The sequence below is a fragment of the Dipteris shenzhenensis genome, chromosome 4 (genome assembly GCF_047967505.1).
Source record: "Dipteris shenzhenensis isolate YYH24624 ecotype China chromosome 4, Dip_SZ_1.0, whole genome shotgun sequence".
Lineage (NCBI taxonomy): Eukaryota > Viridiplantae > Streptophyta > Polypodiopsida > Gleicheniales > Dipteridaceae > Dipteris > Dipteris shenzhenensis.
This window is the reverse complement of record NC_141599.1, coordinates 48,516,914-48,536,312: the sequence shown is the minus strand read 5'-3', so window position 1 is coordinate 48,536,312 and position 19,399 is coordinate 48,516,914. Positions and strand designations below refer to the sequence as shown.

Sequence of the window (19,399 nt, the reverse complement as noted above, 5' to 3'; positions counted from 1 at the left end):
TGTCTGAAATGTAGAATTAAACCAGGAGCATACCTATGGTTTGCAGGTGTTGCTTTACAATCAAATGAGGATGGAGATCATGTGACTGGGTTTGATCCCTCTTTACAAATGCTTCATGGTTTCAACCCCCTTCTATTCACTTTGATGTCAACAGGTACTGCACAAAGGTATTCTTTAGCAAGCATGCCAGCTTTCTTCACTGGAGATGGTCAAAGTCTTCACAGGGAATCAAGTAATGTAGTAGATGATTCAAAAAGTTCAGAGACATGGTTATATGAACTAATTTCAGTGGTTGTACACCATGGCAATCCAAGAAATGGGCATTATACTGTGTACAGAAAGGCAAAAGTTGTGCCTAAACATGCTGATAGCACGTTTTCAACAAACAGCATCGATTTGGACAATCCTCAACTGGTCAAGAGGCTACAGGACAGTGTAGTTGATTATTCTGTAGCTATGGATTCATCCAACGATGAGGAGATGGAGGAATGCTCTACATTACATGAAAAGAGTGTGAACTTTGAAGCAAGTGACGAAAGGTTTGGAGAAAGTGTGAGTACTAGTCCTGGACCCATCCCTCACATTGTTCCCTCAGCATTGCCTCACACAATAACGTGCACGGAGGGACCTATTGAGGCCGTGCTTGGCCACTCTGGTGGATGCATTGATTCACAAAGGGGAAACACTCAGGAGTTTGTAAATTGCCAAACTGCAAAAGAAGAGACAGCGCTTTGGTTCAGAGTTTCAGATTCTCATGTGGATGTGGTCATGGAAGATGAAGTGCTGATGGCACAGGCAACTCTACTTTTTTATGAACGGTGTTGCAAGAGGGCCAATATAAATCACACGTCCATGGGATGAACTGGCTAGCATGTTTCACTTGATCTTTTTCGTGGCAGAATGATCAGATTCTGAAAGCTGTACAAGAGGGCTGGTGACTTGCCTTGCATGTTTTCTTCGGATATTCTGTCAGGTATTAAGAGTTTCTCCTCCTCTAGAAAACATAGAATAGTTATACGTGTTCTTAAATTTTTTTTTGAGTGGGGGCTTCATATGGATTATGCACAAAGAATGGTCTCTGTTGTGTGTGGCTTTATTATGGTGTGTCTATTATGTGTGCATGATTGCTGTCAATGTGAACAATAAATCGTTTCTTGTCTCAAAACTGTCTGATGTCAATCGTACCCACAGAAACTTCTAGTAATTTATCTTATGGTTAACTACTTGCTGCGGTGGCCTGTGAATGAAATGAAGCAAGTTCTTGTGAAGCCTGTATAATTTTGTGGTTTTCCTGGCTCGGAATGTCTTTTAGATGGTATATCTTGCATAGTTGTTTTTAAGATGGAGAACCGGCTTATGAAACAATTTGTCCCAAGTTACAGTCTGTACATCTGTCGACCAGTCTAGGGCTGGCCAATCCAGAACAGCTGATTTTCATGCATGTATAGCTGATTATATGGGCGATGACATGCGTCAGTCCCGGCACATTCTGGCCCATACCTGACCATTAGGGGTTCACTTGGCCACTTGTGCTCGTAGGGCCTTGATGGCTTCCATAAGCTCTTTATCCGTTGTAATTGGGTCCCACATTGCATGGCCTAGTCGTTGTCGTAGAATCTATCAAGTTTGTCTAGAAGCCCATTGTGCATTGTTTTTTTTTTTCAAGGCTCCACTCGGAAAAGTCCCGAACTTTATCATGATGTTACTATTTTCCATATACTTATGCCTAGTATAATATAGTCTAGTTTAGTTTTTTCGCGACAATTTGTCAAAAAATGGGTATAAAATCTCAGTTTATTCAAATCTTTGGTTTTTTATATAGTATTGTGGAGCCATATTTTCATATTAAAATCGTTGTGGATGCCACATTTCTCCAAAAAAAAACACATTGCCATTGTGTTGGCGCTATCCAAAGAGTACCCGGTTTGAGGGAGGTGTTGTCACGGGGACGTGGTGGTGATGGTGAAGTGTCTAAACTAACTGTCACTGAATTTGGCCTAGGGTACCAGGCTAGGGGCCTTAGTTAATGCCCAAAAGGTACCTATGATTTTTTATGTGCAACAAGTGCAACTCCTGGTGCTATTAGAGTGGTTTCATTTTCTAAGGTCATTGGTTTGGTTCAGTGGGGTCATCCTTTAAAAACTGACCCCCTAGAGATCCTTCAAAATAGGGTCATTGGTTCCTTTGCACTAGGGTCATGGTGTGCCATCTGACCCCCTAGGGGCATTAAAAATCCCATGCCTCATTTTACTTAGGTGTCTGCTGGTGGCATATTTGCTTGCCTTGTGTCACCTCTGGAAGCCTCTGGATCCCTTCCTTGGCTCTCCTTTCTGTTTTGAGACTTCACCCCACTAGGGCAGCCTCATTCTCTTCATGGCGGATTTCTGCAGTTCTCCCTCTCCTTGCTGAACTGGAATTTCATGCTTCCTTCGCGACAGTTCTCCTCCCCTTGGTGCCCTCTATTGCTGGCATGCTTCTGGGACCTGGACGCCTTCATTTTGGGCCACTTTTGAGGCTGTTTTCGACTTTCTTTGCGACAGAAGTTCTTCTTTTCTGCATCTGAAGTCATATTCATGGGCGCCTCTCTTCCTACTCCTGCCTGGTGCAAGGCGCACTGAAAACGGAGCTGTTTGTGGGCTGTAAACTCTATTCTGGTGGACACATTCTTGGCTGATCTGTTGCAGCTTGCTGGACGCATTTCTCTCTGATCTTTTCTGGTGTTGGAAGAGACTTTTAGGCAGCTCTCTCCTACTGGAGTTTGCTGTCCGCTTCTCATCCTACTTTTGGAGCTGTTTCAGGCTGAAAGAGGCTCTTTCTGTTGGCTGAATTCTCATCTTCCTCCTACACTCTTTGCTATGGCCATTCCTACTGAGTTCCAGCCAGGTTGGATGCCCTGCCGTTGGCCCGGGAGAGGATTGGGGCACTGGTTGTGATACTCTCTTCCTGGGGGTGCAGTGGTTGGCCTTGGGCTCGGTAATGGCTTGGAAATGGGAAATGCATTGCTCGGCATGTTGTCAGACTGGTCTACTTGTGATTATGCATGTCTGCTGAAAGGAACCGAGGGAATAGCACTGGGAGTTGGTCACTAGCACAGCCACGGGTTGGCGTTGTACTGGGTTGCACCTACGGGTGAGCTCTAGAAGGGAGTCCCTTTGTATCTTTGAGCTAACCAGTTTAAATAAATACCGCAAGGGGCGCCAAGTGTTAGGGCCAACAGGTGTCACTCTCTATGTTTCTAAATAGGGGCATTCTAGCCTCCCTTGTCTTGAATGGTTCAATGATGCTGTGCAATGAAGTTCTATGCTTTGAGTTTGGTTTGTGAACAAAGGCAATCAATTAAGTTGGCTGAATTTTCATCTTTGTGAGATAGTAGAGACAGATACACTGCCCTTAGTGTTCTAAGGCCGGTTGCAGGTGTAGACGTCAATGAATGTTGCCAAAATCCCCCTCTTGATCTGAGTAGGGGCAATGACATCAAGTTAAAATATCCATATTAAAAGTATACCTGCCCACACAGACTACACTGGGCCAACAAACACACTGAGAAAGACCCAGAAAAAAGGTTACCACCCATAGAGGGCAAGGCAACCGAGACAAGATTACCCACATTGGGGAAAATCCAGTGTAACCAAAAATGCGTGTCGATCAGGCTAGAAACGTTTATAGACGAAACGTTCCGCCGAAACGGGCGAAACACCCTAGTCTAGGTTGTCACGTGTGTCTTGACTCTTTTGAGAGTGCTCAATGTGTATATGTGTATTTGAGAGCTCTTTTTAGAGAGAGAGAGAGAGAATCTGAAGATAATTATTTATGTTTTATATATAATACATTAAAAAAACCTGTTTCCAGACGAAACGCCGGGTAAAGTCTAGAAAAGTTTCTAGAAACGCGTCTCTAGAAACATTTCTTGTGACACTGAGAAAATACCTGCCTTGTGCTTCCTGAGTTGAGTTTTGTTAGAAATATTCTTGAAAGGCGAAACCTGCAAGTATGCGTCCCAAAATTTCTGGTTGTAAGACTCAATTGTATCTTGTGCTTCCATATGAATGTCTCCCAACCCAGAAGGACATGATCCCGAAAGTGTTTGGGAATAAACTGTTTATAGAAAGCTTTCTTGAAGTCCTCACATTTCCTAGGGGCTACATAGTTGGCTGTTTTAGCTATCCATCATGCACTGGCTGTACCAGTCAAGTGTAAACCAACCATATGAAGCTTTCAGGACTCACTGAACTTTTCTAGGCTAAAGGCAGCATCAAACTGCCTTATGAACTGCATAGCCTTTTCAGCTTGGCCATACTGGCCATTGTAAGTGGCAAATCTTACTGACTTCCCACCATCCTTGAATTCTTTAGTCTCTGCCTTCCTACTGGACTTCTTCTTCTTCTTCTTCTTCTTCTTCTTTTTCTTCTTTGACTCTGAAGATCCCGAAGAAGGAGGTGATGTCAAAGATGAAGAGGTAGAGCTAGAAGATGAAGACGAACTAGATGAACTGTGATGATGCTTCGCCTTCTTCTTCTTGGGAAGAGGACCTACACTTTTCCTCTTATGGCTCACCACCACTTCTTCCTGCTCTGCTCTAGAGGGAGGCTTCTCTGGCTTTCCCTCAAAAAGAGGTTGTACCATCCTGCGAAACAAAGGATCACTTGTTGCCTCTCCCAACTGAGTAATCAACTCTCTATAGGCATTCTCTTTGTTTATCTATAAAGCTTCAGTCTGCTGTACCTGGTTAGACTCTGCCATTCCCTCATGGGATGATTGGGCATGCTGCTGTGAAGCCATCTCTGCAACTTGTCTGAGATCTGCAACTCTCTCACACACACTATGTAAGCAATTGATGCACTCAGCCTTTGCTTTTCCAGAAAGAAGGTACCTCAATAAGAGGTGTCTTGCATTCACAACTTGTGCCAGTAATGGGCTGTCAACTCAAAGCATAAACCCACAAAGTTGCCAAAGCATCAACAACTGTATTGCCCCTTTTCTGGCTGCTGCAAAAAACACTCAGAATGCATCTGATTTATCTTTCCAGTGCACAAAGGCATACATTTTCTCTTTTCTGCAAATCTCTGATTTCTCTGCTTTTCTGCTGCTTTTCTGACAGTAAAAGTCTGACAGGTAGGTGAAATCTGCTGGCAGAAACAGTCTCTGCAACTGTCTTTAAAAAAAATAAAAATAAATTTAATTTAATGGAACAGTAACTGGATGGGTAACCGGCTGGTTACTCTAACCAGACTAACTGGCTCTGGTCTGGTTAGTCTGTGACTGGATGGTTATTGTCTGGTCAAACTGACCAGACTGTTTCTGTTCTGGTCTGGTTTGGTTGGGCCAACTAACTGGACCTCTGACCAGGGTTAACTAACCAGAGTTAACTTAACCACTGGCCTGCCAGGCTGGCTGCAACGTGTCTGCTCTCTGCACATGCTTGTGCCATGTCAGCATGCCACGTGTCACTGCCACGTCAGCCACACGTGGTGCCACGTGTAAGCGCCACGTCAGCTCTGTGCATACTTGCCACGTCAGCCGGTGTCCTCTGCCACGTCACCTGCTGACACGTGTCTGCCACATCAACTTGGCTGGCTGCCACGTCAGCCTAAGGTTTGAGACCTTGGCTGGTTGGTCGGCGTTGCGCGTCGCGCTGGTGCACTGATCTCTTCTGGCTTCTACAACACCTAGTGCCCGCTCACGGAATCAACGACGGAACCTAGAAATCCCATCAGAAAATCTCCAAAATCACCTTTCGTAGGTCACGTGAAGCTCACGCCTTCCGGATTAGTGTTCGTCGTTTGAGCGCCTCAATTCGTCCGTCAGCGCACGTCTGTATATCCGTCAAAACAAATGGGCCTGCACCATGTATCCCTGTGAAGGCATCTCTTCGTCAATAAATCCAGAGCCGCCAAATGGAGAATCACCCATAGTACAAACGGAAAATCCCACGCTCACTCCCGCTTGCTTTTGATCCCAGCGCAAGCTCTTCCAACTGTTTCCTTGATAGTACAACTATGCTCCCGAAGCAGATGTAAAGAACAGAAGCGTGTAACTCCCCAATCCTTTCGTCTGATTTACACGCTAATCCATCCCCGCTCTTCAAACGCGTCAAGCATTCTCAATTAACTTGGATCGTCAGTCTCTTAAGAAAGGGCTTGATCTGAGCTCTGATACCAATGAAACCTCGCTCCAAATAATTACTGCAAATATTCTCTCTTATGCTCTCTCTCACTCCCTCTCTCTACAGATGCACTAGGGCCCAGGACAAAATGTCGGGTTGGACCCCCCCGAAGGTTTTTATTCATGAAGAGAGAAAGTTGTTACAAAAGTTCAGCATAGCAATTATGGAGTCTTCGAAGCACTTGGTCACACGAACCGTCTCCTAGATGCTTGTTAGGCTCCCGTAGCGCTTAGGAAAATAACTCTTCCTAGTACCTGCAACAATTAAAGCGCACCACCATGGCACCCATTAATTGTTAGCGCTTTGCATGAAAATAACACACTGTGGACTAATTCTAGTCACGGTGGGCGTCCCCACTGAACACATGTGCACACATAACAAATATAAAAAAATATATTTATTCTCTGGTTGACCGGAGTCAACACTCTTGATTATAATTAAGAGGCTTTGACCAAGGGTCGAGGTGCCTTAATTATAGTCAAGTCTCTCCAACCGAAGTTGGCACATCTTGGTTAACCGTAGTTAATGCTCTTGGTGCATGCCAAGTCTCGTTAATCGAAGTTAACACTCTCTGACCGTAGTTAGCTCTGTAGCTCTCTGGTTAACCGCAGTTAACCCTCTTGGTAATAAACCAAGTCTCCCCGACCAAAGTTAGGCTTACTTGACCAGAGTCAAGTATCTTTGACCGTAGTCAATTCTTTGACCATAATTAACACATATGAAAACTCTTTAATTATGATAAGATAAATGGTCAACTGTACTTTGACTTAGGATATTTACATTGTGGTGACAGTTGGCGCATCTTAAGTAGATATAGGCCAATGTAGACCTGGTCATGGAAGTGGATTAGTCGTGAGAGTGGGCCGAAACTGCTCTCCTCTTGGTAGAGGCAATGGTATTGTCCCCTGATCTCATAATAGACTGGGTAGGTACATAGAAATGCTCCTCTGTCGCAGCCACTTCTAGTGTGCATAGCATACAGATCCGCTGCTCTTTGGGTTTGCCTGCTGCTCGCCCCGTCTTAATCCTCAACTGATGGGATGAAATACGCATCTGTCCAATGGCGATCCTCAATGTATGCTGTCCTCGAGATACTAGGGCCTGATGATGAATTTCTCCTTTGATACTCTCAGGAAGTGGTCACGGTAAAACTGGAACTTGGTAGGGAGCTCTTGGTTCCCCCCCCCCCCCCCCCCCCCCCCAAGTTTGAGATGTATGGGGAGTTGGAGGAGATCTAACTGTATGATACGGTTAATCTCGTCTCGCGGGATCGACTCAAGGGGTGCACCCATGCTGTACTGAAAAGAGGTGAGCCTGCCCATCTGAACACGGTGCCTGGTAAACCATGTGGATATCCATGCATGCCATGTGTCTGCTCCACCCTCTGCTAGTCGTTTGGATTAATCTAGGGCCAGTCTCGGTAGTCTCCATCGAGGTAAGTCCCAGACGTTAGTACCTCCCCCCCCCCCCAAACTCGGAGCCGACCACTCATACCTGGCCTTTCATATCTTTGCTACTATGCTAGCCACATAGAGAGCCCCCCTCGCGCCTGCACGTTTCCAGATCCACTTTGACTGTGTTCTCGACCCAGTATACGCGAGTCACTTAGCTAGGGTGCTCCCAGCCCTACGTGATGATGATATGTGCGAGCCTCGGACACCCTTGTCTCAGTGGTATAGGACGCTGCCACCAAATCCTTTCCCACGAACCGATCCACGCGAGTCCGAGATGGGAAGATGCCTCAAAACGCTTGGTTTGATACTAAGTGTAGAGAGGCGAGAGCCCACCTCATACGAAAGCAGGCCTTAGGTCATTTGACATCATCTGAGACACAGAGGATCTTTGGATGATTGACACACCGCAAGAGGGGGCTTTTCACACAGGATGGATGAGATTATTGGATCTTTTCGAGGAGGAGACTTGACCAGTGGATGGGGGTTTCTATCGGAGGGGAAGCCACCTATCCCCATCACTGACCCAGGTGTGTGGCACACGTTTGCATGTTCCCTCTATGATCCCAGATGCATATAGCACCGGACATGTCCTCTATGCCTAGGCCCGCCACGTGTCACTTGTTTGCCACACAGATGCACTCCGTCGACTACACAACTGGAAAGCACAAGATCATGAGGGCCTATGGATTGAGCACTTTGCACATGGGCAGGAGGTTTTAGCTCCGGTCCTAACATAGGTGTTCAACCAGACTGTTTGTCACGGTTTCCCATGCGCTTGAAGCACCACCACTATTGTACCGATACACAAAGCCAGGGATCCTATGGAGACTGGGAACTACTACACCCTCATGATTGGCCATACTCTGGCCAAGATCTATGGATCGGTTCCAAATAGGAAGCTTAGCCGTCATACAGAGGCTCGGGGGTAGCGGGCACTATGACAGGTGGGATTCTGGAGGCAGCTCTCTACTTTAGATCATAGAGCTATCAATGAGGAGGTGAGATCCAGACACTAGAAAGTCTACACATGTTGTGTAGACTTTCAAAAGGCCTTTGACACTATCTCGCGATTCTGCATGATCAAAAGAGTACAGGAGATGTGGATTACAGAGACGTTGATTTGGGGTGTGGTGAGCTTATATGAGTTAGTCAGAGGCAAATTTCGTTCCCCAGGTCGTTTATCACACTGGCTCGAGAGCACGATTGAGGTGAAGCAGGGCTGTCCACACACACACTTTTTTTTGGTGAGAATGTGCACACACACACACACTTTTTTTTTGTGAAACCAATAGCTATATTATTAACATGAAATCAATGTACATGGCATTAGACTCCAAAAGGAGCCTAATCGAAGAACTCAAAAACAGTCAGAAAACACTTCAAGACTAGTAGCATCCAAGTCCTTTGCAGCATAACTATCATATAAAGATTGCTTGAGGGACATTCTGAAGAAGGCATATGCCTGAGGAAACTATTGTCCCATCCTAGAATGCAATCTCTGTGTCCAAATGGTCCATAGTAGCCAGAAACGAGCCCAGTGAAAGAAAAGGAGGAAAGGAGACATCTGAGATAAGAAGCATCCAAACATCCAAAAGAGTTTCCCGAATCTGATAGAGGGAAATCGAAGCCGCAGCAAATGAGAGACATGAGTGAGCAATACTCGAGAGTGCGGGCAGGACCATAACAAGTGGGGAACTGTCTCGCGGGGATGAGAGCAACGAGGGCATGAAGAGGAAGCAATACGACGTGCTGCCAATTTCACCCCAACGGAAAAAGCTCCCACTATACATCTCCAAAGAAAAAGCCTCTGTTTCAATGGCAATTTGGCTTTCCAAATTTTCTTGAGTCGTGATTGCCACCAAGATAAAGGCCTATCCAAATTCCAAAGAGTGTTGGCATGCTTATCAATCCATGGCGGTGGAAGAAGGAACCTGTAGACCATCGAGGAAGTGAGATTATGCATTGAAAGTGAACAGGTAGCAGGAGATGAGGAACCAGATTCCAGTCCAGTAATCTGTTCTGTACAAATAGCGGAGGAACAGGAACAAATGGCTGTAACATAATTGTAAGTGTTCTCCAAATGGGTCTATGATGCAGACCCAAGGGGAATGTCCTGCAAGCTTGTGGAAATGAAAGCACATAACCATGTTGATCCACAACATCTCCAACAATTCTTATGCCCAATTTCATAATATTATATGCTTTAATAGGTGCCTGTAAAGCAAGAGGCGATTCAAACACCTTGCTCCAATGGATGCTTTCCAAGCGAAGAGAATTACCATGATGGGAAGAAGCACCTGACCATTTAGCATAAGAAAGAATTCTCTTCCAATCATGAATAAAAGTAGTAGAAACAGGACAACCAGGAATTTTCCCCTGAAAAGTGGTCATGACTGCTTCCCAGTGATCTGTAATCCAATGCCCATATGAATGGGACGTCATGTTTCCACACATAGCTGCTAACATAATAGCCCATGGCTGTTTTTGCTGGAAAAAATCAGCAATCTTAGTGCTCTTTCTTGCTAACATATGAAACTGAAGATTGAGTATATTCAGTCCCCCATGAGTCTTAGGAGAACAAACAGACTGCATGGGAAGTAATCGCAAAGCCTTTTTGTGAGATTTGCTTTTCCAAAATATCTCCATAGCCTGGGACATATAGGAAGCCAAGTGCCTGATAGACCATGGAAGAAGAGGCAAGTAAAATTGCACATATGCCATAATGATGGACTGCACTATCCGAAGTCGAACATGTAGAGGCCAAGTGGACAAATGCCAGTATTCCAGCTTCTTGTTAAACTTTTGAAGCACCCATTTAAGCTGTTGTTGAGGGGTAATATTCCAGCCAATGGGATACCCTAAATGCCTCACAATGATATGGGATGAAATAATGTGGCCTGGCCAGAGAAGTGCATGCCAATCAGCTTCTTTCAATGCTAGAAGATTTGACTTCTGAAAGTTAATATGCAGTCCAGCAGCTATGCCAAAATCATTCAGAGTCTGCATCAAATGAGAGAGGTCACTTTGGCTGTGCTCCTGGAATTTGCAATCCATGAAGGTGCCCTGTGTCTGCAAGATGGTCCATATGCAACAATAATGGATGAGTAGCAACAGCATACAATAGCGAACTAAGAGGGCAACCCTGTCTCACTGAGCGGGTCATAGTCCAGGTTCTTGACAACCCATCGCCAAGCAAACACTGCGCAGTGGCATGGGAATAGAGCCAGTAAATAACACACACGCGCGCACGCGCACACACACACACACACAGAGGTGTATTAACATCTTCAAGAGACCTCGCAGGTCTATGAGACAAGGTGTAGCACATATATGTAACCCATACAAGCCACTGGGGGCTGAAGCAAAGGGCTCACTAAGGCCCTTGCTGAGTGCTAAATGCTAATAATCGAGAGAGAGGAAGAAAGAAAGAAAGAAAGAAAGTGTATTAAAGTCTTCGGAAGACCGATGGGTCTATGAGATTGTGAAAAACTTGATACAATGAGCTATGGTAGTGGAGCTACTAAATGAGCATCCACACCAATGCAGAATGCAAAAAAATGCAAATGCAAAATAGCAGTACTAAATCCTAAGTACAACATAGTCATATCTTGACTCTATGTATCAATCTCAGCATCATCGTTGACATCATCATAACCATCATTATCATCATCATCAGCAGCAGGACCTCAAGATGGATGAGGCTGTGGAAGTGGAGGCATGAGGTGAACAATAGAGCGCTGACGCCCTCCCAAGGGTGCAGTCCTGGTACGTCTCCTGGTCGCAGCTCTACGTCTAACCAAGGCCATTGTGACCCCCGTTGGTCAGGCTCCGACTTTAAACAAGGAGGGGATGTCCCCAAGTATGATTTGTGAGTCAACCCTCTGTCGATGAATGAGGCTGTGGAAGTGGAGGCATGAGGTCAACAATAAAGCGTTGACGCCCTCCCAAGGGTGCAGTCCTGGTACGTCTCCTGGTCGCAACTCTACGTCTAACCGGGGCCACTGTGACCCCCATCGGTCGGGCTCCGACTTTAAACAAGGAGGGGATGTCCCTAAGTATGATCTGTGAGTCAACCCTCTGTTTGAGCTGTTGGGTCACAGGCTTCGGTTCACGGTCATGTCGAGGTCTCGCCTCGTGGGGGTCTGTGTGATTTGGCTGAAAGAACTCCGTGATAGAGCTCTGAGAGGTATCAGTCGAGGAAGAAGTCTTCTCTTGTCTCCGTGTTCGGAGTATCCTATCTCGGTGTTTGAGCACCTCATGAATGAAACCAGCCAAACATCGCTGGTCTGGGTAGGAGAGGAAACGGGCTAGAACCCCACCACTGTCTCTGAAGAGGCAGTAGAAACGCCCTCGGATCTCATAGTAAATAGGACACCTGAAGATGAAATGCTCCTCTGTCTCAACCTCTTGCATGTCACACAGTGTGCAGAGAGAGAGAGAGAGATTAACATCTTCGGGAGGCCTCGTGGGCCTATGAGAGAAAGTACAATCAAAGAGTGACTATACAAGCCCTGTGGGCTGAGGAAAAGGGCTCGCTAAGGCCCTTGCCGAGTGCTATGCTAATAGTCTAAAAACCTCAAAGACTCAAAACTAGTGCTAAAAAAATACATATACAAGTGCCATGGTAGCTCTCTGGTGGGATGCAAAGATGTCTCGTATGTGTGTCTATCGAGACGTCTCTTGTTGTTGTAGGGGCGTGGTCTTCGTGATCTCTGTATTCGGTGGGGCCATATCCAGAGTGACACCTTGGCTTGGACAGTCCCCTTTGAGGAGGGCTGAGATGGGTTGAACCTCTATCGTGCGTGCTTTGGTCACCCTCTCCATCGTGCGGGGTCTCAACGTCCTTGGCTTAGCCGCTCCACATCCTCTCTTCCCATTGATCCACTCTGCTCTCATGTCAGCTATCTCCTCCTCTACTCCAATATATCCTGCAGACGACTCGAATGTATAGAAATAGGTGACACGTCGCTGTGTCCAATCTATCTATCTTCTATGGCGTTGTCACCTGTTGCTGTCTAATAGGCTCGCTTTGTGAGGCGGTCTCTTCATTAGATAGAGGCCAATGCAAAGTTGTTCATGGAAGTGGATCAATTGGGAGAGTGGTCGAAGATCCTGCCCCTCGTGAAAGAGACAATGGTACTGTCCTTGGATCTCATAGTAGACTGGGAAAGTGCATAGGAAGTGCTCCTTTGTTTGCACCTACTCTGTAGATCTGTTGCTTCTAGGCGTGCCTGTGGCTTTCTTTGCTTTGATCCTCAATTGATGGGATGAGACCCGCATCTATCCGATGGTGATCCTTAGTGCATGTGAAACGCATCTATCCTCTAAATTCTGGGGTTTGATAATCACTCCATCCTCTAATACTCTTAGGAAGTGGTCATGTTAGAACTGGACTTTTGTGGGAAACTCCTAGCTCCCCCGCCTAGTCCATGACGTATAGAGATGGAGTATATCCAATCCTATGATATGGTTGATCTTATGTCACGAGACCTGGAGGGACGTGGCATCCAACCTGGACTAGAAGGGGGGGAGGTAGTCTATCTAAATACCCTGGTTGGCAAACCATCTGGATATGTGTGCATACTAGGCGTGTTAACCCCTTCCTCGGCTAGTCATTTAGATGACTCTAGTGCCAACATTGGTAGTCTTAAGCTAGTGCTGCATACATGGCTGTCAGCCTCACAAGTGTATCGAATAGCCATCCCTTTGTCGGATGGGTCTTGGGAGTGTGTTTGAAAGCACTGTCGCTCTAATCGGACCAGAGCTCCTTGCCCTCGTGAGTCGTGCCCTGCCACTCTCCCTTTGATTGACTCATATAAGCTTGTCACCCCTCAGATCATGTCCCTTGGGATCTTCATCTCATGGAGTCTCCTAATCATGCGGTCTCGTGGGACTGTCTCAAAGGCCGTCCGAAAGTCTACAAAGCAAGTGTAGACTTTTTGGGATCTCGATCTTGCCTCCTGGATGACGGCTGGTAGGCTAAAGATGTGGTTAAGAGTGGAAAGTTACCTCCGGAAACCAGCCTATCCCAAGACCTATCCATAGATCTTAGGCATGTCTTTGAGTTTCTGCAATTCAGTTCCCAGTGCATGCTACTTGTCTTGGAGGCTGGTTTTTACAGATTCCCACCTAGTTTTACTTCTCCCATTCCTTCCTCTTGGCCTCCATTCTTCCTGCACTTTTCCCTCTTGCTTCTTTACTTCAGTCAATGTCTTGTCCACATGTGCTTTCTCAGCTAGCAGGGCCACATTTGTGGCTTCCAAATTGTCAAAATTTTCAATCAAGACTAGGCATGTTTTTTGAGGTTGGCAAGGACATTGGATGCAGCCTTAGGGGGTGTCCCTGTTGAGTAAGCTGCATAGCATTTTCCAAAGCTGGCTTTCCCCATGTGTCTTCCACACATCCTTGTGTAGGCATTGTGCAAAATAGTCCTGTAATTCCTGCTATTTCCTGACAGTTTTCTTTTCTTCTGTATACCAGAGTGCATGCTTTGCTTTTTCTCCTCACATGTTGTGTTTGTTTGCAAACAATGATAATCCATAGACTACAAGGTAGTCCTGCCCCGCTGCCAATATGGAACAGCAGTTCCTGTAGGCACTTGAAGGTTATGGAGGCTTTCTTGGGCCCCGGAAGCAAGGAGGGAAGCCAGGGCACAGATTCGACAGCCCAAGCTCTTCAAATAGTCGTTATGCTCCTGAATAGCAGGACGGCTCTCGGAGCTGTTGACATTGACCCTGTAGTAGCTGCATCGGATGTTGTGTTTGTTTGCAGGAGATTGAGAGGGCCACATATGCTGTCTATGTGATCTACAAGAGATTGAGAGGACCGCATATGCACTGTTGATCACATAGAGTGCATATGCGGCTCTCTCTAGGTTGTCCTCAGCTTGTCGAGTCTCAGTGCATAGGCGGTGTGACGGAACTGCACGTTCGAAATTATCAAAGAGTGGGGGAGGTGGATTTGTATTTAGCCTGGCTGGTCGATGAAGCCCTCCTTTGATATTTGTAAGCAATGCTCTTTGTAGAAGCTGAGCTTCACAAGAAGCTCAATAAGGGCTAACTGTTGGAATGGTCACCTCCCCATCTGTAAACCCCCATATGAGGAGAGCATGGGGGGGGTGAACCTAGGCAGAAAAAATAAGGGAGGGGGCTGCCACATGGGCAGCACCTCACAGGGAAAGGACAGCACATCAGCCTGTCAAAGGCGCCTCAAGGGCTGCCTGTACGGGCTGGAACAGGCCCCAAATAATGGCGGACAGGTGGCGCAACTGTACGGCTGCAGTACAGCTGCATGGCGGGGGTCTATGGGCAGTCATAAGGCCTGCAATAGGCACAGGAATGGGCAAAGGCAGCAGCCCAAAAGGGGCTGCCAAAGGCCCTGATAAAGGGCTGGCTGGAGGACCAGCCAACCAGGTCGGCCAGCAAGCGGACTGGTCGGCCAGGACAAGGCTTGCTAGTCAGTCCATTCAAGGGGGCCTTGCGCCCTATAAAAGGAGGGCCTCCAGCCCTCATTCAGCATCACCTGCAGCAGCCAATCCACTAGCAGAAGGAGCAGCAGCAGGGCTACCTTTGGGCCTACATTCAGGAGGAGAAAGAAGTACCTTGTGCTGCAGTCCTAGCTCATAGAAGGCTGCCCATCTAGGCTGGTTTCCAGACAGCAAGGGGGAGAGGATCACTCTAGACAGAGAGTCTACATTTGCTCGAGGTGGAGCACGCGGGCTTAGAGATCTAGAAGTGCTTGACATCTAGTAGGACAACCTGTTGGTATTGTATCCTGTCCTACTTTGTGGACAGACGGAAATATAAAGTGTTGCTTCTATATTTGTCTCTGAGCATTGTCTATTTACTGGCTTGCACATCTATGCACATAAATTAAGAAGTTTGTGATTCCACACCCCACACCACACTGTGTGAGCTCCTGGGCAATACTATCAGTCTTCTGCTGTGCATACCTTGTGTTGGGTCATTTCTAACACTAACCAGGTCTAGCTGAATGAGATCCTCCCGAATAACCTGGTAAGACTTATGATAAGTGAGCAGAATTGGGCATACCAAGACCTTTGATCGTCCTTAGCTGTTAATGTCATGCATGCGGATAGGGAGAGCCATGGTAGCCTGCAGGTTGAGGATCCATAGTCCTAGACTCAGTGAAGGTTTGTGATCACATGGAATGCTGTGTCAAGCTGAAGTTGGGGGACCCCAAACTTGGCCAAAATGATTTGGTGTGAAACCTTATGACTTATTGTAGATCGTCCATGGCAGTTGGAGAACTTGGACCTCTCCACTCAAGCCCAGTCTACGTCTCATAGATCAGGCCTCAGCAAGGACTGCCATACATGTGTGTTGGGCAGTCCAAGGAGTCAAAGAGAAGAGACTTGGTCCAAGGATCTTGGAAATGAGAGTGAAAGAAATGTTGCTCAAGTCTAGGAAGTGTGGCATATCCCTTGCTCAGTTGAGCTTGCATTGTTGTAAAATTGGGCTATAGAAAAGAATCCCTAAGTATGTACATTGTATAGGATGCGGCGACCTCCACTGGTAATCTGTCCAGCATGAATTGCTCTTCTATGCATGGCTGACGTTGGCTTTACCAAGGTTGGACCTTCAGATCATGTGTCTTGCAAAAGGTATGGAGTGCATCCAAGTGTCTTTGGATGCCCTTCCTGGATGATGAGAGTAAGATCACATCTTTGCAAATAGGAGGATCTAGATCAAGGAGCCAGCTAGAGAGCAGCCTGGCCCCCCTAGTGTCCTGATGAAAGTCTCAAGCTCGTCAATATATATGCCAAATAGGTTGGAGATAACGGACAACCCTGTACCAGTCTGGACCTTGCCTAAGACTCTCATACAGTGCCATGAGTGCCCCAATGATCTCATGACCATATCTCAGAACTTGCAAAGGTGTGATAAGGTGAGCTCTCGGCACTATGTCAAAAGCTTTTGTAAAAATCTACAAAGCAGATGGCTCCATGCTATGGTCTCCTCAATGACACTTGTGAGTGTCAACATGTGGTCTAGAGTTGCATGATCGGCCCAGAAGCTTGCCTATTCCTCGGCCTTGAGTCCATGGAGTTGTGCAAATTGGCTAGCCTGTGTATGGAATACTGAGGGATAGAACTTGAACATGACATGCGCAATCATAAGATCTTGTAGTTTTGTGGCCTTAGGGGATACCTTGCCTTTTGAATGGGAGTGATGGTGTTAAGGGTCCACATGTGGCAAAATCGGTGCAAACCGCTTCATTGAAAATATATGCCAAGGTCGGGGCCATAGTACTTAGTCCATATGCAAACTACATAGTCACTCATGATCTTTGGCTTGGTCATTATGTAGCTTCAAAGCTGCGTGTTTGATGTCAATGGTTAGTGAACAGTGCGTAAGTGGTGGGACGAGGTAACTGTGAGAGGTCAGGTGGTGGTTGGTGGGGAATGTCTATAGCGTGCATGCATAAGGGTGGCATAGTTTGGTGTCTTTGAGAGGAGAGGGGGTTTGCTTTTGCTAGAAGTCCTTAGAGCTGTTACTAAACATGGTATATGTTAACTCCTTGTTTTGGAAATTTAGGGAGAGTGAGGGCTCAAAGTTTGATTGCCTGATCCACGTATTCCACTTGTTTCCGGAGTCTCATCTTGGTATGCTGTCTCCCATGTGTATCCACTGACTATAGGCAAAGGGCGCTCTGGGCTCTGACGGAAAGCTATATCTCATATGTTATATGATTTTGAGAAGTTTTTGGATTTGAGCATAAAGTACCATTACAATTCCAAACAGTGCAGGTCAAGTCTCGATGCTTTGAGTATCATAGACCCCGTCCCCTTATGCAAGGGGACCACCAGATGCCCATGGGGGGGCCTATTAGAAGCCGCTCATCTCAGGAGGGTGTGCCTCTCCTTACCTGCAAGGGTGTGAGGTCCTCTTACAAATGGATATGGGGGTAGTCTCGTAGAACTATCCTAGTAGTGCAAGGCGAGCTGAGTGTCTCTGAATCAGATGACGACAGGCTCCTCTCGAGGGGGGTCCCGTCCTATGCGCTATGTGCCTCAATCCCTGCTCCTGGACTCCCAAGGTAGAAGCCGCGAAGCGGGTGCATAGGTACAAGGAATCCCCTTGACTCTAACGTTGAGAGCCTTACTAGCTCTACTATTGCTCAAGAATGGTTGCCAAAACGATTGGAGGTCTCCTCGATGGCTGATTGTATAATGGCTATTTGTGCCTCCATTGCACACTGCTCAAGAATGGTTGCCACAACGGTTGGAAGTCTTCTCGATGGCCAACTGCACAATGGCTATTTGTGCCTCCACTGCTCACTACTTGGAACTGTCCCCACCTGCTTAAGCTCTTATGGTCCTTGATTGAGGCTGTGGATAAAATTTGACCTGTTGTCTATGGGAGGATGTGATTTTGGTGGTGGCTAGGCTTGGCATGAAGAGAGAGAGAGAGAGAGATTCCAAAGGTTCCCCTGTCATATGCTGAAGACTTTCTGAAGGATAGAAACACTGTCATGACAATTTCAAGAGAGTTCTTGTTGCATACTTTAAAGTAAAGAAACTATCTAAGAGTAGGAGTATTATGAAGCTAAAAAATGACTTTTAATTGGAAAAGTTAGAAAGAAATTGTGGCTTGTACGTGCATGCATGTATGTGTCAATGTCAAGAGAGTTCTTGTTGCATACTTTAAAGTAAAGAAATTGTGGCTTGTACGTGCATGCATGTATGTGTCAATGTCAAGAGAGTTCTTGTTGCATACTTTAAAGTAAAGAAACTATCTAAAAGTACGAGTATTATGAAGGAAATAAATGTCTTTTAATTGGAAAAGTTAGAAAGAAATTGTGGCCTGTACATGCATGCATGTATGTGTGTGGTTGTGTTGGGAATGTGTGTGTGTGTGTGTGTGAGAGAGAGAGAGAGAGAGAGAGAGAGAGAGAGAGAGAGGGAATGTGTGTGTGTGTGTGAGAGAGAGAGAGAGAGAGAGGATGAATATGATTCTTTCCTTTTGATATGCAGGACATGAACTTCTCTAAATGCATTTGTTGGAGGGTGTTTTTAAGGCAAAGGGCGTCAAGCCCACTTTTTGACAGGAGAAATACGAGACATGCTAATACTAGCAAGGTAAAAGATCTCCAAATCCATAAACAGTTGTAAATGTCACAAGAGTTGCTATCCTAGTACATGAATGATACACATTGAATAAGGTTGGGAGTTTATAAAGCTGGAACGCATGAATAACCAGTTGCTCAAAGTCATAAGGAAAATGAAATTGTAAATCTTTTTGTAGTAATTCATACTTCTCTCTGTTCTCTGTAAATTAAAATTTAGCAATTGTCACATGGATGTTGCCTTCTCCCAATCATCATCTAAAATTCACTCATTCACGCATCATTTTCACCAGAGATCTACTAGCACATGCTGCAATGACAACGTTGAGAATCTAAATCAAATTCTAATATGTTCAAATGTTTTCTCTCTGTTCTCTGTAAATTAAAATTTAGCAATTGTCACATGGATGTTGCCTTCTCCCAATCATTATCTAAAATTCACTCATTCACGCATCATTTTCACCAGAGATCTACTAACACATGCTGCAATGACAACGTTGAGAATCTAAATCAAATTCTAATATGTTCAAATGTTCAATTATACGTGCATATAGAAGATGTGTGTGTGTGAGAGAGAGAGAGAGAGAGCCAACACTCCTGATAAGGAGCATCCTTAAGGGGAATAGAACACACAATCTTCAATTTCTTATGTGGCCCTTATTATTGAGTTAACGACAAAAAGAATCTATGTGCA

General features: G+C 45.8%; 1 protein-coding gene across 1 annotated transcript in view; it reads left to right on the top strand.

Annotated features, from left to right (window-relative positions):
* UBP27 (ubiquitin-specific protease 27) overlaps nt 1-18,843 on the top strand; it is a 46,592-nt gene extending 27,749 nt beyond the window's left edge. Inside the window, exons 11-12 of the mRNA XM_087374086.1 lie at nt 47-973; nt 18,614-18,843. Coding sequence (XP_087230212.1) covers nt 47-861 — 815 coding nt within the window. The 3' untranslated portion in view covers nt 862-973; nt 18,614-18,843. The remainder of the gene's footprint in view (nt 1-46; nt 974-18,613) is intronic.
* The last annotated feature ends 556 nt before the right edge of the window (nt 18,844-19,399 follow it).